The sequence below is a fragment of the Octopus sinensis genome, linkage group LG6, assembly GCF_006345805.1.
Source record: "Octopus sinensis linkage group LG6, ASM634580v1, whole genome shotgun sequence".
NCBI classification, from domain to species: Eukaryota; Metazoa; Mollusca; class Cephalopoda; order Octopoda; family Octopodidae; genus Octopus; species Octopus sinensis.
In genome coordinates this window covers 83,196,176-83,216,072 of record NC_043002.1, presented here as the reverse complement: position 1 = coordinate 83,216,072, position 19,897 = coordinate 83,196,176, and the positions used below count along the sequence as shown (strand labels likewise).

General features: G+C 35.9%; 1 protein-coding gene and 1 pseudogene across 2 annotated transcripts in view; both read right to left on the bottom strand.

Moving 5' to 3' along the window:
• Positions 1-908: 908 nt before the first annotated feature.
• LOC115213405 (dual oxidase-like) overlaps positions 909-19,897 on the bottom strand; it is an 81,296-nt gene continuing 62,307 nt past the window's right edge. For both annotated transcript variants that reach the window (XM_036504102.1, XM_029782356.2), the window contains exons 22-32: positions 19,311-19,341; positions 17,449-17,657; positions 16,475-16,705; positions 13,750-13,840; positions 13,473-13,522; positions 11,340-11,621; positions 8,503-8,732; positions 6,576-6,740; positions 5,655-5,810; positions 4,837-4,968; positions 909-1,910 (exon numbers count right to left, since the gene is read on the bottom strand). In XM_036504102.1, the coding sequence (XP_036359995.1) occupies positions 1,788-1,910; positions 4,837-4,968; positions 5,655-5,810; positions 6,576-6,740; positions 8,503-8,732; positions 11,340-11,621; positions 13,473-13,522; positions 13,750-13,840; positions 16,475-16,705; positions 17,449-17,657; positions 19,311-19,341 (1,700 nt within the window). In that variant the 3' untranslated portion in view covers positions 909-1,787. The remainder of the gene's footprint in view (positions 1,911-4,836; positions 4,969-5,654; positions 5,811-6,575; positions 6,741-8,502; positions 8,733-11,339; positions 11,622-13,472; positions 13,523-13,749; positions 13,841-16,474; positions 16,706-17,448; positions 17,658-19,310; positions 19,342-19,897) is intronic.
• Positions 15,661-15,869, bottom strand: LOC115213552 (annotated as a pseudogene).

Here is a 19,897-nt window from a genome sequence, read left to right as displayed (position 1 = left end):
TTTTACAGCTGGATGCTCTACTTGTTACCAACCCTCACATGTTTCCAAGCAAGATAATATTTCCCATGTCCAGACATGCATGCACAGAAGATTGAATACAAAGGACACTTCTATCATGGTGATATTTGTTTCACAACCATCACACAAAATCAAAGCCAGGAGACAAGAGCATAGACACACACCAATACATGCATATGACAGTCACACAGCTTGATTCAACCTGGAACTATACAAGACACTTGTCCAAGGTACCACACAATGGGACTGAAGCTGAAACCATGTGGATGAGGAAAAATAATTTGTAGGGCGAAATCAAGTAGACAGAAATTGTAAACTCCTAATTGTTGGGAGTGCCTATTTCTGGGGTATTGTACTTGTACCTGCGGTAGCATCCACCAAGGGTAGGTTGAGACGACTCCAACCAACAAGTTTGGAGCTTCAGTGGAATAGAAGTTCACATGTGGTCCCCGGTCACATGCATGCACACTTTGGAGTAGTGTTATCGATAGCATCTCATCTTACCATTGATTGTATTTCTGGAGTAGTAGAAATAATCCATTGCCTAATTTAACACCATCCACTGGTGCCTTTAATGGGGTCTGCACCGTTAGAAACATTCAGACCATTTCTCCAGTGTGAGAAACCAGGACCAAATTTAGTATCCTAGTATGATGCAATTTGTTGAATAACCGTTGTGTCAGGATTTCTCTTCCCCCTTTCCCCTACAAATCTTTGAGACCCTACAATAAAGAGTCCACTTGCTCAACTCTTCTCTACCTCGAACTAAGCTATAAATAGCTTTTTTTTTTTTTTATTTTAGAAAAACTGGGGCTATTGAAATTATTTCAAAACTACCAACTAAAAAAAAAAAATTTTGAACATCTATTAATAAATGACAACTCTGAAACTGAAAATTCGGAGATTTTTATTGACATAAAAATGAAATTAAAAAAAGGTGAAATTTCAACAAATGATGATAATGGTTTAAAAAATTCTGAAAAGATTTCAATAAGAAAGTATATTGGTAATATTGAATATAAAATAGCTATTCTCTAAATCTTTAACCCTTTAGCACTCAAATTACTCAGCCAAATGTAATATTTATTCATTTACATTGGATTTAATCAATTGAACCTTAGCTTCATAATTTCAATGATGTGATTGCAGGGTAGGTGTGAGAGGTTGGATCTGGTTGGTTTGAACGTAAAACAGGCAGAAGATTTGGATCTGATATAGCCAGTTTAAATGCAAGAGGATTAAACTTCATAAAAACAAAATGGTTGCATTTAACAATATCCTCAAATATTTAAAATTTATATTAAAATATAAAATCTTTAGAGTTATGATTTATCATGTTGGAATATGTTCCTGTATTTAGACTTTATTCTGAACAGTTTTTATATATACAAATCAAATACACCCGATTTTATTTCTGTAAAACATTATATATATATATATATATGTTTTACAGAAATAAAATATATATAATGTGTTATAAAATATATAAAGTTATATATTATACACTGTGCAAACATTATCTGATATAAAAGTCATTATGTTGGGGAGAGTAAACAGCAGATACATGTTTGTTATATCAAGAAATTTACATATACATATATGATTGGGAAAAGGGAAAAAGGATTTTAGATCACATATCTAAAACAAAAACTGTACATATATCTTTATTTTCACTTCCTCTATCATCAAAAGAGTCACTGGTTAGTTAAGTCCAGTTATAATCCCACAATGTGGAATGAAGAAATCGAAAATTTAGAATATGAGCAGTATTAAAAATTTTCATAATGATGTTTAAAAAGTGCTTTTGTTGTTTTGCCAGCTTCATTACAAGCTCTTTCAACACTTTTGGTTATTCCATGTGGTCCACAACTGAAAACGCCAACATTTCGCACCTGAAAAACAGAAGCAAAAGATTTAAAAAATCTATTAAAAAAAAAACAAATACTTTCTCTTATATATGCAGTAAACTCTCAGTTTAACAGGCCCTGATTTAATGTATTTCAGATTTAGTGAACTGAATAAGAATTTCAACTTTTGGTACAGGGCTAAAAATTTTCAGGGCAGGATAAAAATTGATTATATTGATTAACTTGATGATGATCCCAGTGTTCAACTGGTATTTATTTTATCAATCCCCAAATGGATGAAAGGCTAAGTCAACCATGTCAGAATTTGAACTCAGAACATAGAGAACCAGAAGAGTTATTGCTTAGTATTTTCTGCTGCATGATAATGGTTCTGACAACTTGTCATCTCAATGATAAAGATAATTTTCCTTTCTGTTCTAAGAATAAGGCCTTAAATTTTGATAGGGTGGAGGGCTAATTGATAACATCAACTCCAGTACTCAACTGGTTCTCATTTCATCATCCACAAAGGATGAATGGTAAGGTCACTGGTTCTCATTTCATCATCCACAAAGGATGAATGGTAAGGTCAACCTCAGTGGCTACAATTCTGTCAGCTCACCATCTTGACGATAATGATAGCTTCAATTCTAAATTTTGACACAAGGCCAGCAGTTTTTGAGGGGAGGGTAAGTTGATTATATCAACTCCAATATTTGACTGGTACTAATTTTAACAGCCCCAAAAGGATGAAAGGCAAAGTTGACCTCGGTAGAGTTTGAACTCAGAACAAAGATGGATGAAATGCTGCTTAGCACTTTGACTGGCATGCTAAAGATTCTGCCAGCTCACCACCTTAAAAATAATAATAATAATCCTTTCTCCTAAAGACCCAAGGCCTGGAATTTTGGAGGAGAGGGTAAGTCAATTACATTGACCTCAGTGTTTCAATGGTACTTAATTTATTGATCCCCAAAAGAATGAAAAGCAAAGTTAACCTCAGCGGAATTTGAACTCAGAATGTAAAGATGGACAAAATGTTGCTGAGCAAAAATACTCTTCATTCACTGTCAAAAAGGGAAAATATGAATTACATATCCTTTATGATATGTTTCAAATTTTATATAATATAAAATGCGTAATGTATTCCAAAATCAAAATGGTCCCTAAGCTACCTTCAGTTTAATGAACATTCAGCTTTAAAGGACATGCCTTTCTTTCAATTAGTCCTTTAACCCTTTTGATACCAACCTGGCTGAAACTGGCTCTGGCTTTGAGTACAAATGTCTTGTTTTCATAAGTTTTGAATTAAAATCTTCCACCAAGCCTTAGTCACAATTTATGTTCTTAATACCAGCTGAATGATAACCAAGTTATTTTACTAAATTCTTTGTTATATTTAAAATTAATTTTAAATTAATTGAAAGAAACACAGAGCATCTCAAAATAAATACAGTAAAGGGTTAAAGTAAAGATTTACTGTGTTTTGAAAAAGATTTTATAATCTATCGCAGAGAAGATGCTCATGAAATATAAATGGAAAATAAAAATAGGAAAGTAATTAAATAAATGATCATGTCGAGCTATGGTCAAAAGCATTTCAAACATGAGTATCTCACCTATTTGTATATCAGTGTCGGATGCAATGGTCAGCAACAGCTAGACCACAGCTGATAATTTGGTCACTGAAGTGTATGTTGTGTATCTTGGACCTTTTAAAAACAATTTTCAAAGCATGGCCATGTCGTTTAGCATCTCACTTTGCAACTAAATGATTTGGGGTGCAGTTACACTGCATGACACCTTAGGCAAGTAATTTCTATGACAGCCCTTGACCAACAAATGCCTTGAGCGAATTTGGTAGAAAGAAACTGTGTTGAAGCCTGTCATATAGGCATAGGAGTGGCTGTGTGGTAAGTAGTTTGCTTACCAACCACATGGTTCCAGGTTCAGTCACACTGCATGGCACCTTGGGCAAGTGTCTTCTACTATAGCCTCGGGCCAACCAAAGCCTTGTGAGTGGATTTGGTAGACGGAAACTGAAAGAAGCCCGTCGTGTATGTGTAAATATATATATATATATATATATATATATATATATATATATATATATGTGTGTGTGTGTGTGTGTGTGTATGTTTGTTTGTCCCCCCAACATCGCTTGACAACTGATGCTGGTGTGTTTACATCCCTGTAACTTAGCGGTTCAGCAAAAGAGGCCGATAGAATAAGTACTAGGCTTACAAAGAATAAGTCCTGGGGTTGATTTGCTCGACTAAAGGCGGTGCTCCAGCATGGCCACAGTCAAATTACTGAAACAAGTAAAAGAGTAAAGAATATATATATATATATATATATATAGGTAGGCATGTGTGGGAGTTTGTGCTTCTCCTCTCCAACTGATCAACACCCAGTGTTGGTTTGTTAATGTTCCAATAGATTAGTGGTTCAGTAAAAGAGACTGATAGAATTAGTATCATCGTCATTTAATGTCCGCTTTCCATGCTAGCATGGATTGGATGATTTGACTGAGGACTGGCAAACCAGATGGCTGCACCAGGCTTCAATCTTGATCTGGAAGTGTTTCTACAGCTGGATGCCCTTCCTAATGCCAACCACTCCGAGAGTGTAGCGTGTGCTTTTACATGCCATTGGCAGGAGGGCCAGTCAGGCGGTACTACCAATGGCCATGCTCAAATGGTGCTTTTTACATGCCACCTGCACAGGAGCCAGTCAAGAGGTACTGGCAACAACCTCACTCGAATGTTTTTTCATGTGCCAGTAAGGTGACGCTGGTAATGAAAAAGAAGGCTTTCCTACCCGCAAAATGCTAAGGTGAATTTATTCAGGATGTCTGCAATGACAAGACACCAAACAACATATTTACATGAGATTTCAATAATATTCTAATAAAAGCTTTTATAAATTGATCGCATTGAAAGGAAATAATGCTCATAGAACTACAATTTACCTGAGGATTGCATTTATGTATATGCTGCATCATTTCAACAAGCTGTGGCCTACCGAAGTGTGTTTTAGCTTTTAAGCCTGTAAAAACACTTTTTCCCATAGAAAGTTTCTGAAAATATTCTTCACAAATAAACTGCAATGATAAAAAAAGAAAATAGGTTTTCTTTGTAGCATTTAAAAATTCTTAAATGACTTTTTAAAAAGAATCTACTAACAAAAGTTAATCAAGAAGGTTACAACTAGATTGAAGTATTGTGGAATATGTAGATATTCAGTGTGTTATAAATGGTAATAATGCAAATAGAACATTTTTAATGCTTATTGTTTATTTTATGGCCATTTTTCAGTGCTAGCATAGGTTGGACAGGGACTTGCTTGAGGCAGCATTTTATTGGATGTCCTTAACAACCCTAACCAGTTTTTCAAGTAGAAAAGTTGTTATTCCACTTGTCTATGAAAATGCAAAGCAAACGCTTGTAATGTCAACATGGAATGTAAACATCATCACTGTTTCACTCTGATGGTGAGAAGCCATGTAACATCATCTCTTTCTCTCTCTCTCTCTCACACACACATACACACACACACACACACACACACACAAATAAAACACACAGAGCTTCCATCTACCAATTCCAATTCTACTCACAAGACATTGGTTGGTCTGAGACTATTGTAGAAAGCATAAGCCAAGAGTGTCACACAATAAGATAGAACTTACAACCACGTGGTTACAAACTATACAATAAATTAATAATTAAATCAGGATATTCAGATTTACAAATTTAAACTAATGGAAGAAAAATAAATTCAACATACCATCATTGCTGTCCTCAAATCATAATTCTGAAAGAATTTAGTGATAAAAATCTCTATTTCAACCAATCCTTTTGTATCAACTCTTTCTACCTCTTGAAGAATATCAATGAGCCATTCAAAATGTCTGTGACTACCAGTGACCCAAATAAAATACAGCTGAAATAGAAGTTTTATGAAAATCATTATCATTTTTCATCCACTTTCAATACTAGTTTAGGGTGGACAGACAAACACTGTTTACCTGCCCTCTTATATGGGTTGGAATACCACCTCTTGCCTATATGCATTTCATTTTTGACTTGGCTATCCTTCCTAACATCAACTTCTTTACATACTGTACTGGATGCCTTTTATTGTGGCACCATAGAGTTTGCCATATTCTCAGCATGACTAAAGGATTCTTAAAACAGAAAGCCATCATTGCAAAAACCAGTCATTAATTAACTTAAGAATAATTAAATACCAATAAATGCAGAGTATATACGGGGAGTTGCTACATGGCTGTTTGACATCCTAGAAATAATTATTAAACCTGGTCTCCTTGAAATTACTCCCTAAGATCTTCGTTGGTCAGAGTTCGCCATGTAGCTGCACCTGTATCAAAGTGTAGTCCTGGGTAATACGGCTACACATTTCGCCTGGTGTGCTAACGTTTCTGCCAGCTAAGGAATGGCACAATGTGTAGGAGAAAATCGTTACCCAAATGGATTGAAGTATAGTACAGCAACTAATTATTTAACAGTTAACTAGAAGTAAAGTTTTCAACAGAATTGGAAATTCTGATAAAAATTTCAATGCAAAACTTTATTTTAAAATGGTTTCATTTTAAAAACATCATTTAGAAAAATAAAAACTTTTAAATACACTCTTGAAACAGCAAAATCTCAGCAGCATTGATTTAAATTATATTCTGTAACTCACTTTTTGACATTTCATCTTGTAAGTATTTTTTATAGCAGACATTTTCACAAAATCCTTTAGGATGGAAGCATAAGGTGTTACTCCAATTCCAGCACCAACCAAAACACTGATGTCAAACCGATACCAATCTTGTTGTCCAGCACCATAAGGACCATCTAAATATAACTGAAAGTAAAGCAAAATAGACATCAATAGAATGGTAATTACTGTTAATTGGTAAAATATTCTTATATTAAACAGGATCAATAAATAAATCATTTCATCCTTGACTCCCGTATTGCTATTGCTGTCCTTTATCTCTAAACAAACAAAAAGCTTGCTTCTCAACCATGTGGTCTTAGGTTTCAGTCCCATAGTGTGGCACCTTGAGTAAACATTTTCCACTACAGCCCCAGGCTGACCAAAGCGTTGTGATTGGATTTGGCAGGTGGAAACTGAAAGAAGCCCATTGTGTGTTTGTGTGTGTTTACTGCTTGACAACCAGTATTGGTTTGCTTATGTTCCTGACAAAAAGAAACAAACAGAATAAATACCGGGTTTAAAAATAAGTACAGGGGTCAATTTGTGCAACTAAACCTGTCAAGACTGTGCACCAGCATGGCCACAGTCCAAAGACCAAAACAAGTAGAAGATAAACTTACAATACATCATACGAGATGCATCCAAGAGAAGCCATTTGAAGAGCACCACAACATATTTGTTAGATTTTAAAGCCCATTTTAGTTTTCATTTAAGAAGTACGGTAATTGAACTATTAACTATGATTGCTGGAATTTTCTTTGGGACAAGTAATTTTCTAGTCACTGAAGACTATAAAATATACTCTTCTCTGCAAACTATACATCTGTAGTTCCCATTCACTTAGAATCAGAGTATAATCATCATCATTTTAATGTCTACTTTCCCATGTTTGCATAGGTTGAACAGAATTCCTGGAGGCAAGTTTTCTACAGTCAGATGCGTTTATTCTCACCAACCTTCAGTTTCCAAGCAAGGTAATATTTTTCTCCTATGAAGACTGGTTAGGTTATTAAGCTCATGATTGCAAGGTTGTGAGTTTGACACCTTGTCGTGTGTTGTATCCTTGAGCAAGACACTTTATTTTCCATTGCTCCAGTCGACTCAGCTGGTAAAAGCGAGTTTTACTTGTATTTCAAAGGGCCAGCCTTGTCACATTCTGTGTCAGGCTATGTTAAGGATACATGTATCTGTGGCATGCTTAGCCACTTGCACATTAATTCTGTGAGCTGGCTGTTCCGTTGACTGAATCAACTCTGACCATCATTGTCATAACTGATGGACCAATGTGTGTCCACTAATATTTCTCCATGGCTGGATATATTTTCAAAGAAGATTGGAAATGAGCAATACTACTTGTATAACTGGTGACACTTGTTTTTACAACTATCTCATGGTATCAAGACAGGTTAACAAATACACACACTGCATATATACACACACACATTTGTGTGTACGAGAGTGTTATATACACACACACACACATATATATATATATATATATATATATATATATATATATATATATACATATATATATATATATACACCCATGCACATCATAAAATGCATAAGAAACTATATAGTAATATAATTCAGATACCGATTTTTCATTCATTATCAGATATGTACAGATAAGCTCCTTTTCCTTTCATTTTGAAATGTGAATGTATAACAAAGTACCAACTGTACTATTTCTATTTCATATCTGAATGGTTTGGGAACATGATAGATTCATGCTCAGTATTGCTACATTTAAAATTAATGCCAATTGAGAAGAAACTAAAAGAAATTTTTTTATCTAGTTTGGTTATTTTAATGCAAATTTTTAATGTTACTTTATATTAAACTAAAAATAATCCTTATTTTTATCTGTTGATTTTATATTACAAATATTTTAAGAATTTACTTTTGGATAAGGTTCTTCTTTTAGGTTCACAGGATCAAATATTCCACGCATCTTCCAGGTCCATGGTCCAAGAGCTCTTATATGCACTGAAAGTGTGTCCTCATAAGGTGCTGATGTCAATGTAAAAGGATGGAATTCTCCAGCACTAATTGAAGCACATGCTATTTTCACCCATTGTCCAGACTTGTAATCAAAATCTTGTGGACGTTTAAACTCAATATAAGTTACATCTGGAATTTAAAAAAATTTGCATCTATTAGCATAAGAGAAATTCAAATACATACAGTCTTCAAATGAGCAGACCATAACAAAAGAAATTAGATTCAAATACTGCCATGGTTAACTTTGCCATTTATCTTTCTAGAATAGATAAAATTTATAACAGTAATTCAATGGGGATGGAGTCATTTCATCATCAGTCATTTAACATCTGCTTTCCATGCTGGCATAGATTGGACGGTTTGACTGAAGATTGGCAAGCCAAGGGGCTGCACCAGGCTCCAATCTGATTTGGCAAGATTTCTACAGCTGGATGCCCTTCCAAATGTCAACCACTCTGAGAGTGTAGTGAGTGCTTTTTACATTCCACCAGCACAGGTGCCAGTCAGGCAGCACTGGCATCAGCCATGCTCGAATGGTGCTTTTTATGTACCACCAGCACAGGTGCCAGTCTGGTGGCACTGGTTTTTCTTGTCGTGGAGAGGGATGGGCTCTGCTAAGTGAAAAATGCCCAAGACATATGTCACAACAGTGCCCTTGCAACTCCATCAAGGATTCAAGGGCTCAAAGCAAAGTATTTGCTTTTCTGCAAATATTGTTTAACAATGATAATTTTTACATAAGTAGAAGGCCAGACATTTGGTGCAAGAGACAGTAAACTAATGATATGTTATTTTTACTGATCTCAGAAAGATCGAAATCAAAGTTGGCATCAACAAGGTTTAGAAAGGCAGTTACAATAAATGATATCAACCCTCGTGCTTGAATGATACTTATTTTATCAACCCCTTTCAGTATCTTCACTCCTAATCCCTTTATCCAGTAATGCTAATGAACAATTCATCTACCAACTATAAAGGGTACTCTCTTCCTCACAGAAAGTTTATTCCAGTTTGTAAACTTTTTTTTGTATTCCCTATTTACCTGTTGGTAAATAGTAAATACAAAAAGACCATCACTAGTTTCCTCAAAACCAGTTTACCATGTTTACTAATTCAAAATTAGTTTCACTTTGGGTACAAAAGCTTTAAATTCCAGCAATTATAAGTATTAATCTTAATGTTATATAAAAATAGTAGTCTGGTGTATGCAACTGAGGCAGTATTGAATTAAACTAGTTATCTATGTAGTGTAGCTAATGTATACACAATAGGCCGGTTACAGTAGCATTTCTCTGAGATAACATCTCTTATGAATGTGCTGTGTTAAAAACACAGATATCAGACAGACAAAAATCTGTTCCAGCATCAGTCAGCAAGAACACCAGATACATTTCAGACTTCTCAGGCCTTTTCAGTGACATACTCACAGCCAATCACATGATCCAGTCAAGAATTTATTGCCTCTAATGTAGTAGAAAGTAAATAAAGCGTTCACTAATGTTATGAATAGCAACCTGGCTGAATAGAAATTTAGTATATGCACTTGAAGCAGTATTAAATTAAAATAGCCATTTCTGTATTATACTTAATGTATACACATTGTTGATAACCGAGCTACTATAGTATTTGTCCCAATATAACATCTCTTAAGGATGTGTTGTGATAACCATTTGCTACATCATTGAATGTTTTGTTCACTTTTTCCTATATCAGAGATGAAAATTTCTCATTCAAGTATGTGGTTGGCTGCAAGTATGTGCATTAGGAAGGCTTCTCCACACCCAAAGGAAGGTCAAAATGTATATGGTATTCTCATTGGCTGCTATCAGGAAAGATTTTCATCTCCCTCTGACATTTGTTGTGTTTTTAACACAGCATTCTTTAAAACATTTTTTTCTGCTTTCTAATAAATAACTAGGCAGAAAATGCTCATCAACAGAGATAAACCACAACCATTTGTTACTCTAAGTATGGCTTGGTAACATATGCCATACTTTTGCTAATAGTTTTAGGGTCTGTGTAGTTAAGACTCAAACAGCTTCTTGGCCCTTTCACACTGAGTGGAGCAACTTTCCTTACATCCAGCTGTAAGGAAAGAGGATTGCACCAACATCAACCTGCTATTCATTAAAGTTGAGTAGATTGGATCAATGTGAACTGAAGTGCTTTGCTCAAGAGCACAATGCTCTGCCCTACCCGAAATTGAACCCTCAATCTTATGATCATGAACAAAAACACCTTAACCACTAGGCCACATGTTTCGGGTAAACACTTGCATGCTGAGGGTGCTGCTGTATCCTGTTTCTGAATAGAGGAGTTGGTATCTCATCAGACAATGAAACAGCTCTGTAGGTTTTTCAGGCCCTCTTTGCAGAAACACCTACAGTGCTGCCTAAGGTCACCCACTGATGTAGGCAACAAAACCATACAGCAGCATGAGATTTGCTAGTCAGAGGACTCAACATCTGGGCCAGATGTTCCTACCATCTTTGATGTTCATTTGCATTGCACCACTCATCCTCACTCAAGACAAATGTGATAGCTTGCTTTCTCAAAAGTTTGACAATTTTCTGGCAACATCTTTTGTGTCCTGAATAGATAGTCCAAAACTCCTGAGCATTGAGTAAATTCTGGCTTCAGCAAATCCTCTAACACCTATCTCTACAAAAAGGCATATTGCCTCTCATCCACTGTTTTTTTTTTACATGAAGTAAATAGGGATCATAAAGAACTTACCACTGGGCAGTTTCTCAGCTCGGATAACACTTATTTCTGTACGTTTTCGGCTTAAACTCACCAATTTATCAATACTGAAAAGAATAGCTGGTCCAATAAAATAGACCCAAAACATTGGTCTCTGCACAACCACTGCACTACCATGAAGTATTGTAATGATATACAAGGGTATTATTAGTTTATGGGTAAGCCAAAATGCACTGAAGATATAACGTCGACTCTGCTGGGTGGCAAACATATATACAACACAGACAAGGACTATTAACATCACACCAGTAATTCCTGTGGGAGATAAGAAATCATTAAGAATATCAACAAATAAACATATGTAAACATATGCACACAAATTCAGCACAAGCACATACATGCATATCAACACAGACACACAGGCATATTTACTGACAATGCTTATCATTGCATACACAGATCTATGCATACACATAGATCTGTGCACAGCCATATCTATAAAAACATATGCACATCTCCATCTGAATCGGGCAACTTGCCCAGACCAATAAATCATGTTGGTCCTTTGCTAGTTGAAATATATGCTCTTACCGTGACTACTGATGATGGCAATAGTTCACTAAGTGAACAGATTGATCTTGGCTGTTGATAGTTTGCTGTCTGTTCATTTGCTCAGTGTCTGATGATATTTGCTACTAACTCAATAAGTTCTGCTGAAATAGTTCATATCAATAACGCTGCATCCTATGATTTCATCGCATGTACATTGGCTCAGGTGGTTACTGTCTATTTAGCCCATAGCTAGAACCTTGACGAGTGCTACTATTCAGGGTCAGAGTAGTGACCAACAGGTGGTTCCACACCTCTCAAAATCCTGGAACTTCTGAACCAAGGCCTCATTACCAGATGTAGTTTAATGAAATAGCCAAAACATGCACATCTAGGCATTCATATAAACCAAAGTTTCTCAACCATGTTTGTGCTGCCATTCACTTGACATGCAGACCATATTCCTAGTGCACCCCCCCCCCCACCACCACCACCACCACAAACGTAGATGATTTCCTGCAGCAAATTCAAAACAGCTGTATTTCAAAAAGCTTAACTTAGTTAACCCATTATTTTGTTTGCTCTTGACATCCATCGCCCCAATGGTTTCCCAGGGGAGCAGCAGTGCTGCCCACTTTGTGAACCACTGATACAGACACATTCTTTTACTGGTTTCAGTTACTGGTTAGTAGCCATGCTGTGACACTATTTTCAAGAGTTTTAACTGATCAAGAATTGGCACTTAATTATAATTAACCATACTGCTTGAGTCTGGTACTTATTCCATTTGTCTATTTTGCTGAACTGCTAAGTTACAGGGACATAAACATAACAAAGCCATTTCTCAAGTGGAGGTGGAGGGAACAAATACGACAAGACTCAATCACCCACATATATGATGGGCTTCTGCACAGTTTTCATCTACCAAATCCACTCTCAGGGCATTGCTTGGCCCAGGGATGTAGTAGAAGACAATTGCCCAAGTTGCCATAAACTACATGGCAGCAAATATCCTTGATCCACGCACGCACACACACAAACACACACGCATATATATACATACATAGATATAATATAAAAACCTGTGTAATTTATGCAGGTGATTTTTTCCTGATAAAATTTGTTAAAAAAAAGCTTCTACTCATGTAAAATTTACACCCAAATGTTTTCAGAATTGCTGATATCGCCAGGGATGAAATAGATTTTCAATTTAGTTGTATTTAGCATAATTTCACTTATGATACACACACACACACACACGCATAATACACACACACATACATTATATACACACATTATACACACACACATACACATATTACATACACACATTTACAATAGACACATTTTTTATACACATACATTGTATTTATTATACACACACACACACACACACGTATATTATACACACATACACATGCACTCATATATTATACAGACATATATGTGTGTAAACACACACACAAACATACAAACATACACACAAACACACAATTTTGAAAAATTCCACTAATTTGGAGAAAGATATAACATTAATCTGATATTATTTGCAACTAAATAAAAGAAAATTTAAGTTAAAAGATATCTTTAGTAAAAATTCAAGAGAAGAGTTCTTACCAGTAATGTTTCCAAAAACCCAAAAGTGAAATTTGGGTAAGTAATCAGATCTGTGGAAAAAATAGAAAAATTATTTTTTTTATTATGCTTTTGAAAACAAGTACTATTTTGAAAATTAGCTTTAATTATTCATATATTAAAATCTATTCATGTATTTATTCACATATATTTTAAAAAGAAGCACAATATAAATTTACAATTTTAAAATGAACTTCAATGAACTTCAATTTTATTTGTATAATATACCAGTTTGTTTTCAGTAGCAGAATTTTCTTACCTGAAGACAATATTTCGAAATATACATAAAAGGGCTGAAGGTTGAGTGGCAACGTGATAGAAATTGAAGCCATATCCAATTACATGTAGTGCTGTTAAATATAAAAACATGATTTAGTAAATGGTTAGTTTGCAAGTTTGGGAAATGAATTTTCAATGACTTCAAAGAGGTTCTATGGTAATTATAACTAACAGCTTTGGTCCTAGTTGAGATAACAATATTACAATGTAATAAAATTATTTTTAATTTAGGCACAATGCCAGAAGTTTTGTAGGGTGAGGTGTTAGTTAATTACATGCCCCCACCCCTGAAATTGACTAGCGTATTTTATTGACTGTAGAGGGATGAAATAAAAGGTCAGCATCAGTAGGGTTTGAACTCAGAACATAAAGAGCTAGATCAAATATAGCAAGGCATTTAGTCCAATGTTGTAATAATTCTGCCAATCCACCACCCTACAATATAATATAAATATAGCTGATTTAGCTTTCAAATAGCTACATAATTTTGGCTAGTTGTAAGTGACAGTATCAAAACGGTTACTTTGTCAAAAGGAACAAATTAAAGCAAATTAACAAGTTTTACATAACAAACAACTATTCACTTTGAACGTCTTTGGAACAATATTTTTCTAGTATTTGAGCTGTGGTCATGGGCTTTGTGCTGCAGGTATGAATTATGATGCTCTGGCAAAAGCAAATGCTTAACATAGATAGAACCACATCTTAAAAAGCAGCCCTTTTCTTCAGAGTGAGAATTCATTTCCGCTCTGAACAGCTGCTCATACTTTACAGAGTTTAAGTGAAGCCCACAATGAAAAATTACTCCCAAATCTGGAACAATACTACTGTTATGCACACACACACACATCCTGAGCCACATCCAGAAAAGGGTCAGCCGATCAAATGGTATTCAATCAATTACTAACAGACATGCTCCAGTCTCTGACCTATAGGCATGCTGTATCCTTTTTCTATCTCTTTCAATGCAATTATCATGGCCTCTGCTCCTCACAGCTGACTGGTCTTATACTACTTGCATTCAGTTACTTCCAACTCACTTGTCTCTCCACCTCTCCCCAACCTTGTTGCATCCAACACCTTCTTCTTATCAGGTGGCAAAACCCTGCTGAGAATTTTTTTTTCCATTTGTCTCTTCTGGTAGACAGTGGCACCACACAAAAGATATGCAGTGGAATTCAGGACATTAAAGGATTGTGATATCCTACAGACCAAGTCTGAGTGTTGGAGAATTTATTTTACTAAAAGATACCCCAAAGTCAAAATAACATTTTTTTTTTTTTTCTTTTTGCTATTCTGAATTTCATTAGATTTGAAATAAAGCATTTTTGAAAATATTTGCAAGTTAACTAAATATCATTATTCTTACTCTTTTACTTGTTTCAGTCATCCAACTGTGGCCATGCTGGAGTACCGCCCTCAGTCGAGCAAATCGACCCCGGGACTTATTCTTTGTAAGCCAAGTACTTATTCTATCGGTCTCTTTTGCCGAATCGCTAAGTGACGGGGATGCAAACACACCAGCATCGGTTGTCAAGCAATGCCAGGGGGACAAACATACATATATATACACATATACGACAGGCTTATTTCAGTTTCCATCTACCAAATCCACTCACAAGGCATTGGTTGGCCCAGGGCTATAGCAGAAGACACTTGCCCAAGATACCATGCAGTGGGACTGAACCCGGAACCATGTGGTTGGTTAGCAAGCTACTTACCACATAGCCACTCCTGCTGAACATTACAAAGGAAATGAGAAAAGAATGCAACAAGATGCAGGAAGATGCATTGCATAAGACCTGTTCAACCATACAAAATTTCTTTTTTTCTTTTTCTGTAGTTTCAGCTCAGGGCTGCAGCTATGCTGATGCACTGGTGTATTGAGAGCATCACTCAAAGTATTGAGACCCGCTTAAGAAGTTATTAAACCTCTCAAGAATGATCTTTAATGGATTTCTCACATTCATTGAAGGCGGAGTAATGAACGATTAAGAAAACCCTGCTTCACGCTCAGGACTCAATACAATCTCACATCATCGTGATGTTGTTGATCCGCTCAACAGAATTGGATACCATTGCGACACATACTTAAGACATCATCATCATCGTTTAACGTCTGCTTTCCATGCTAGCATAGGTTGGACGATTTTGACTGAGGGCTGGCGAACCAGATGGTTGCACCAGGCTCCAATCTTGATTTGGCAGAGTTTCTACAGCTGGATGCCCTTCCTAATACCAACCACTCCGAGAGTGTAGTGGGTGCTTTTTACGTGCCACCGGCATGGGGGCCAGTCAGGTGGTACTAGCAACAACCTCACTCGAATCCTTTTACAGATGCCACCAGCACAGGTGCCAGTAAGGCGACTTTGGTAATGATCATGCTCGAATGGTGCCTTTTTACATGCCATGGCACAGGGGCCAGTCAGGCAGTACTGGCAATGATCTCGCTCGAATCTTTTTATACATGCCACCAGCACAGGTGCCAGTAAGGCGACTTTGGTAATGATCACGCTCAAATGGTGCCCTTTTATGTGCCACTGGCACGGAAGCCAGTTGGCTGCTTTGGCAACGATCACACTTGCACCCTACTAGCATGGGCACAAGTGATCCTTAAAAAAGCAATTATACATATGAAATTGAAAAGTATAGAAAGAAATGACTAAAATGCATTTATCATATAGGAAAAAAAAAAGAATACTAACCTGTGAAGAAAAGTGCATTCCAGGCCACTAATTTATGGAAAGCAACATTTGAATCAAACGGAATATACATGTTGAGAAATGTGCCCCTCAAAAAGGTTATAAGGTTTCTACACATTGTCAGCAGCAACAAGCTAAAATTGAAGGACATACTTGCTGCAGCACCTCGAGTCACACTCAAACCATAACCCATCATGCGACGTAGGCCAACGTGTTCATTTTCTACTGAATAATCTGAAGTAAAAAAAGACAGTATCAACACATGAGGTTAGTCCTAACTTGTTTTAGGTTTATATGTGGTCAAGTTTTTAAAAATTAGTCTTGTCACTGAAAATAAGACGGTAAAGGAAGCCTTGATATGGCCAGATAGAAGCAGCAGCCAAATTTCCCTCAAATCTACCTCTACCACCTAAAAAAAATTAAAATAACACATAGCTGAACGTTTTCCTGGACATTATTTCTGGCAGAAACGTTAGCACGCCGGGCAAAATGCGTAGCCGTATTTCATCTGCCGTTACGTCCTGAGTTCAAATTCTGCTGAGGTCGACTTTGCCTTTCATCCTTTCAGGGTTGATAAATTAAGTACCAGTTATGCATTGGGGTTGATATAATCGACTTAATCCCTTTGTCTGTCCATGTTTGTCCACTATGTTTAGCCCCTTGTGGGCAATAAAGAAATTATTATTTCTGTAAGATTAGATGTTCATGCGCAGAAGATCTGTTAAAAGATTTGTTCAGAGTTCATCTGTGGTGAAATGATAATTGTTTCTAATAAAGGCACACAGCCAGTAGTTTTTAAGAAGAGGATATAAGTTCAAATCGTTGACCCCTGTTCTTAACTGATACTTTATTGATTATAGGGAGATGACACAACTGACCTCAGCAGGATTTGAACTCGGATCATAATGAATCAATGCTTTAATGATTTTCAACCCTTGGGAAAAAAAGAAAGAAAAAAGATTCATATGGATACTTACAATAAAATCTTTCAGCAAAAACTCCCAAGGTAAAAGCGTAGAGTAAAATTAGAAAGAAAATGTGCTGTCTGTAGTTTTCCACAAAATTTTTTGCTGAAATTATCTTTGCTTTAACGGGGGTATATTTTGTAAAAGATACAAAATTCGTCCGCAACTCATGTTTGTCAAGATTTTGTTTGGGAACTGTTTGTTGAGTTGTTTTCTCCGAACTGAAATAGATAGAAAAAAAAAAAATTTTTTAATCTGAAATAATAAATACTCTGAGCAAGATAAGATATAATTTCCTAAGGAAAAGAGAAAGTAAGAAATTCTTTTATGGTTTTTATTTAAAAAAGACTAAAAATATGTATACATGTGTTACAACCAAATGCCAAGTTAACTGACCAACTCTGAGCAACAGACAATGACAACCAGAATGATTGAATTATAGTTTACAGATGTAAAAAATTATATTCAAAACCCTGAACCCTATATATTTCTGACCCATGGCCTTGCCTCAAACCATTTTCAGTAGGAACATGTCAGTGACCAAATCGCAGTTGTTGGAACCAAAATTCTGGGAGTAAGTAAATGTTTAAATGAAGCTTTTGTGTTGTTCAATGATTATAAGTCTTCCACACTACATGTTTAAATTTCAATGCACAGTCTCAAATCAAGTTACTTGCAAGACCAGTATATTTCCAAAATTGTTTAACAACTAATCAGCTCTTTTTAATATTGGCACACAGCCAGCAATGTTGAAGGAGAGACAAGTCCATTACATCAACTCCAGTGCTTGGCTAGTACTTATTTTATCAACCATGAGAGGATAACTAATTAAACCCCATTCAATCAAATCAAATTTAATCTGTAAAATGGTGTGAAGGAATGTGGCTTAGTAATTAGTATTGCACTCAATCGCCAGATTGTTGGTTCATTTCTCAGATCAGGTGGCATGTTGCGTTCTTGAACAAAACACTTCATTTATGTTCCTCTAGTGCTGTGTTGCGATGGCATGTCAAAGAATAGACCCAAAATTTCCTCTGTGTGTCATAAAAGATGACTAAAAGAGTTTGAGGTAGGATCTGCACTCCAGTCTCGTAAAACCCTTACTAGCAACGACTATCCAAACCGACCCATGGATTGAAGGTTTGCCGCCTGAGTGGTGCAAAGGTGTCATCTGCCGGGTGTAGTAGGGTACTGCCAACAAATGATGGACACAGTGCATACCCCCCCCACCACCACCACCACCATACTACAATGGTGCAGACATGGCTGAGTGGTTAAAAAGTTCACTTACAAATGATTTCTGGTTCAGTCCCACAGCATGGTACCCTTGGCATGTCTGCAATAGCTCCCTGCGAGTTTTTGGTCAATGGAAACTGACAGAAGTCCTTCACATGTACTTTAAATCCACTGTAATGTAATTCCTAATATCTAACCCTATAAAATCCTGTATCTCACTAAATTTCTAATGAACTAGCACCAATAACCAACTAAAACTGACCAATTAAAAATATATAATCTAATTGAATGTAAGACTCTTATAAACCTTAACATAAAAATAAAAGATGATTGAAACAATTAAACTAGATCTAGTCTTATATCATCCAATGAAAGAGCCCGTAAATAGAATATGAATATACACTCATTGAAATGTGTGCATGCACATTGCATCTTGGTTGATCTGGATAGAGTTGGGTAGTAGGGAAGAAACCACTACAACAATAACAAAAGTCATTTATTCTTTACTATCACAACCACCCACCATACTGCAACAACAATGATTACCACAAGGAATCCACACTATAATGGACTGGGAGGATCGAAGTGATAGCTATTTCAGAGAAATTAATGATATAACAATAAAAATAGGGACTTACTTTCGCTTTCCTGGAAAACATTCCTTGGGTGCTACAAATATAGAAATATCATAAAACAAAAATTAGCATTTTTAGTGAATGTTTCGTAGAGTGTTATAGCTAATTGAGTTGTTTCCCCACTACCTTCTATTGTTATGTTACAATATACTGCTGGTGTTAATGTTATTAACCAAGGATAGACCAATGCTAAAGTTAATTCTGGAGTGAATTCAATCAAGATTCTTAGAACATATCCAGGATTTTTTTCAATTTCCACCAGTTTTTTTTTTGTTTTTTTTTTGTGGCTGCTTAATCAAAACAAAGTTTACTGCTTCTTGCTAGAAAAACAAAGAATAATAATTCTTTCTAATTTTAACCAAAGGTCATCAATTTTGAAAGGAAGGAGCAAATCAATTGCATTGACCCCAGTACTTGACTGGTACTTTATTTTATTGATCCTGAAAGGACCAAATGTAAAGTTGACCTCAGCACGATTTGAACTCAGGAAGTAAAAAACCTGAGGTCTTAGATAATAATCCTTTCTCCTATATGCACAAAGCCTGAAACTTTGGGGTTGGGGGCTAGTCGATTCTTGACTGGTACTTACT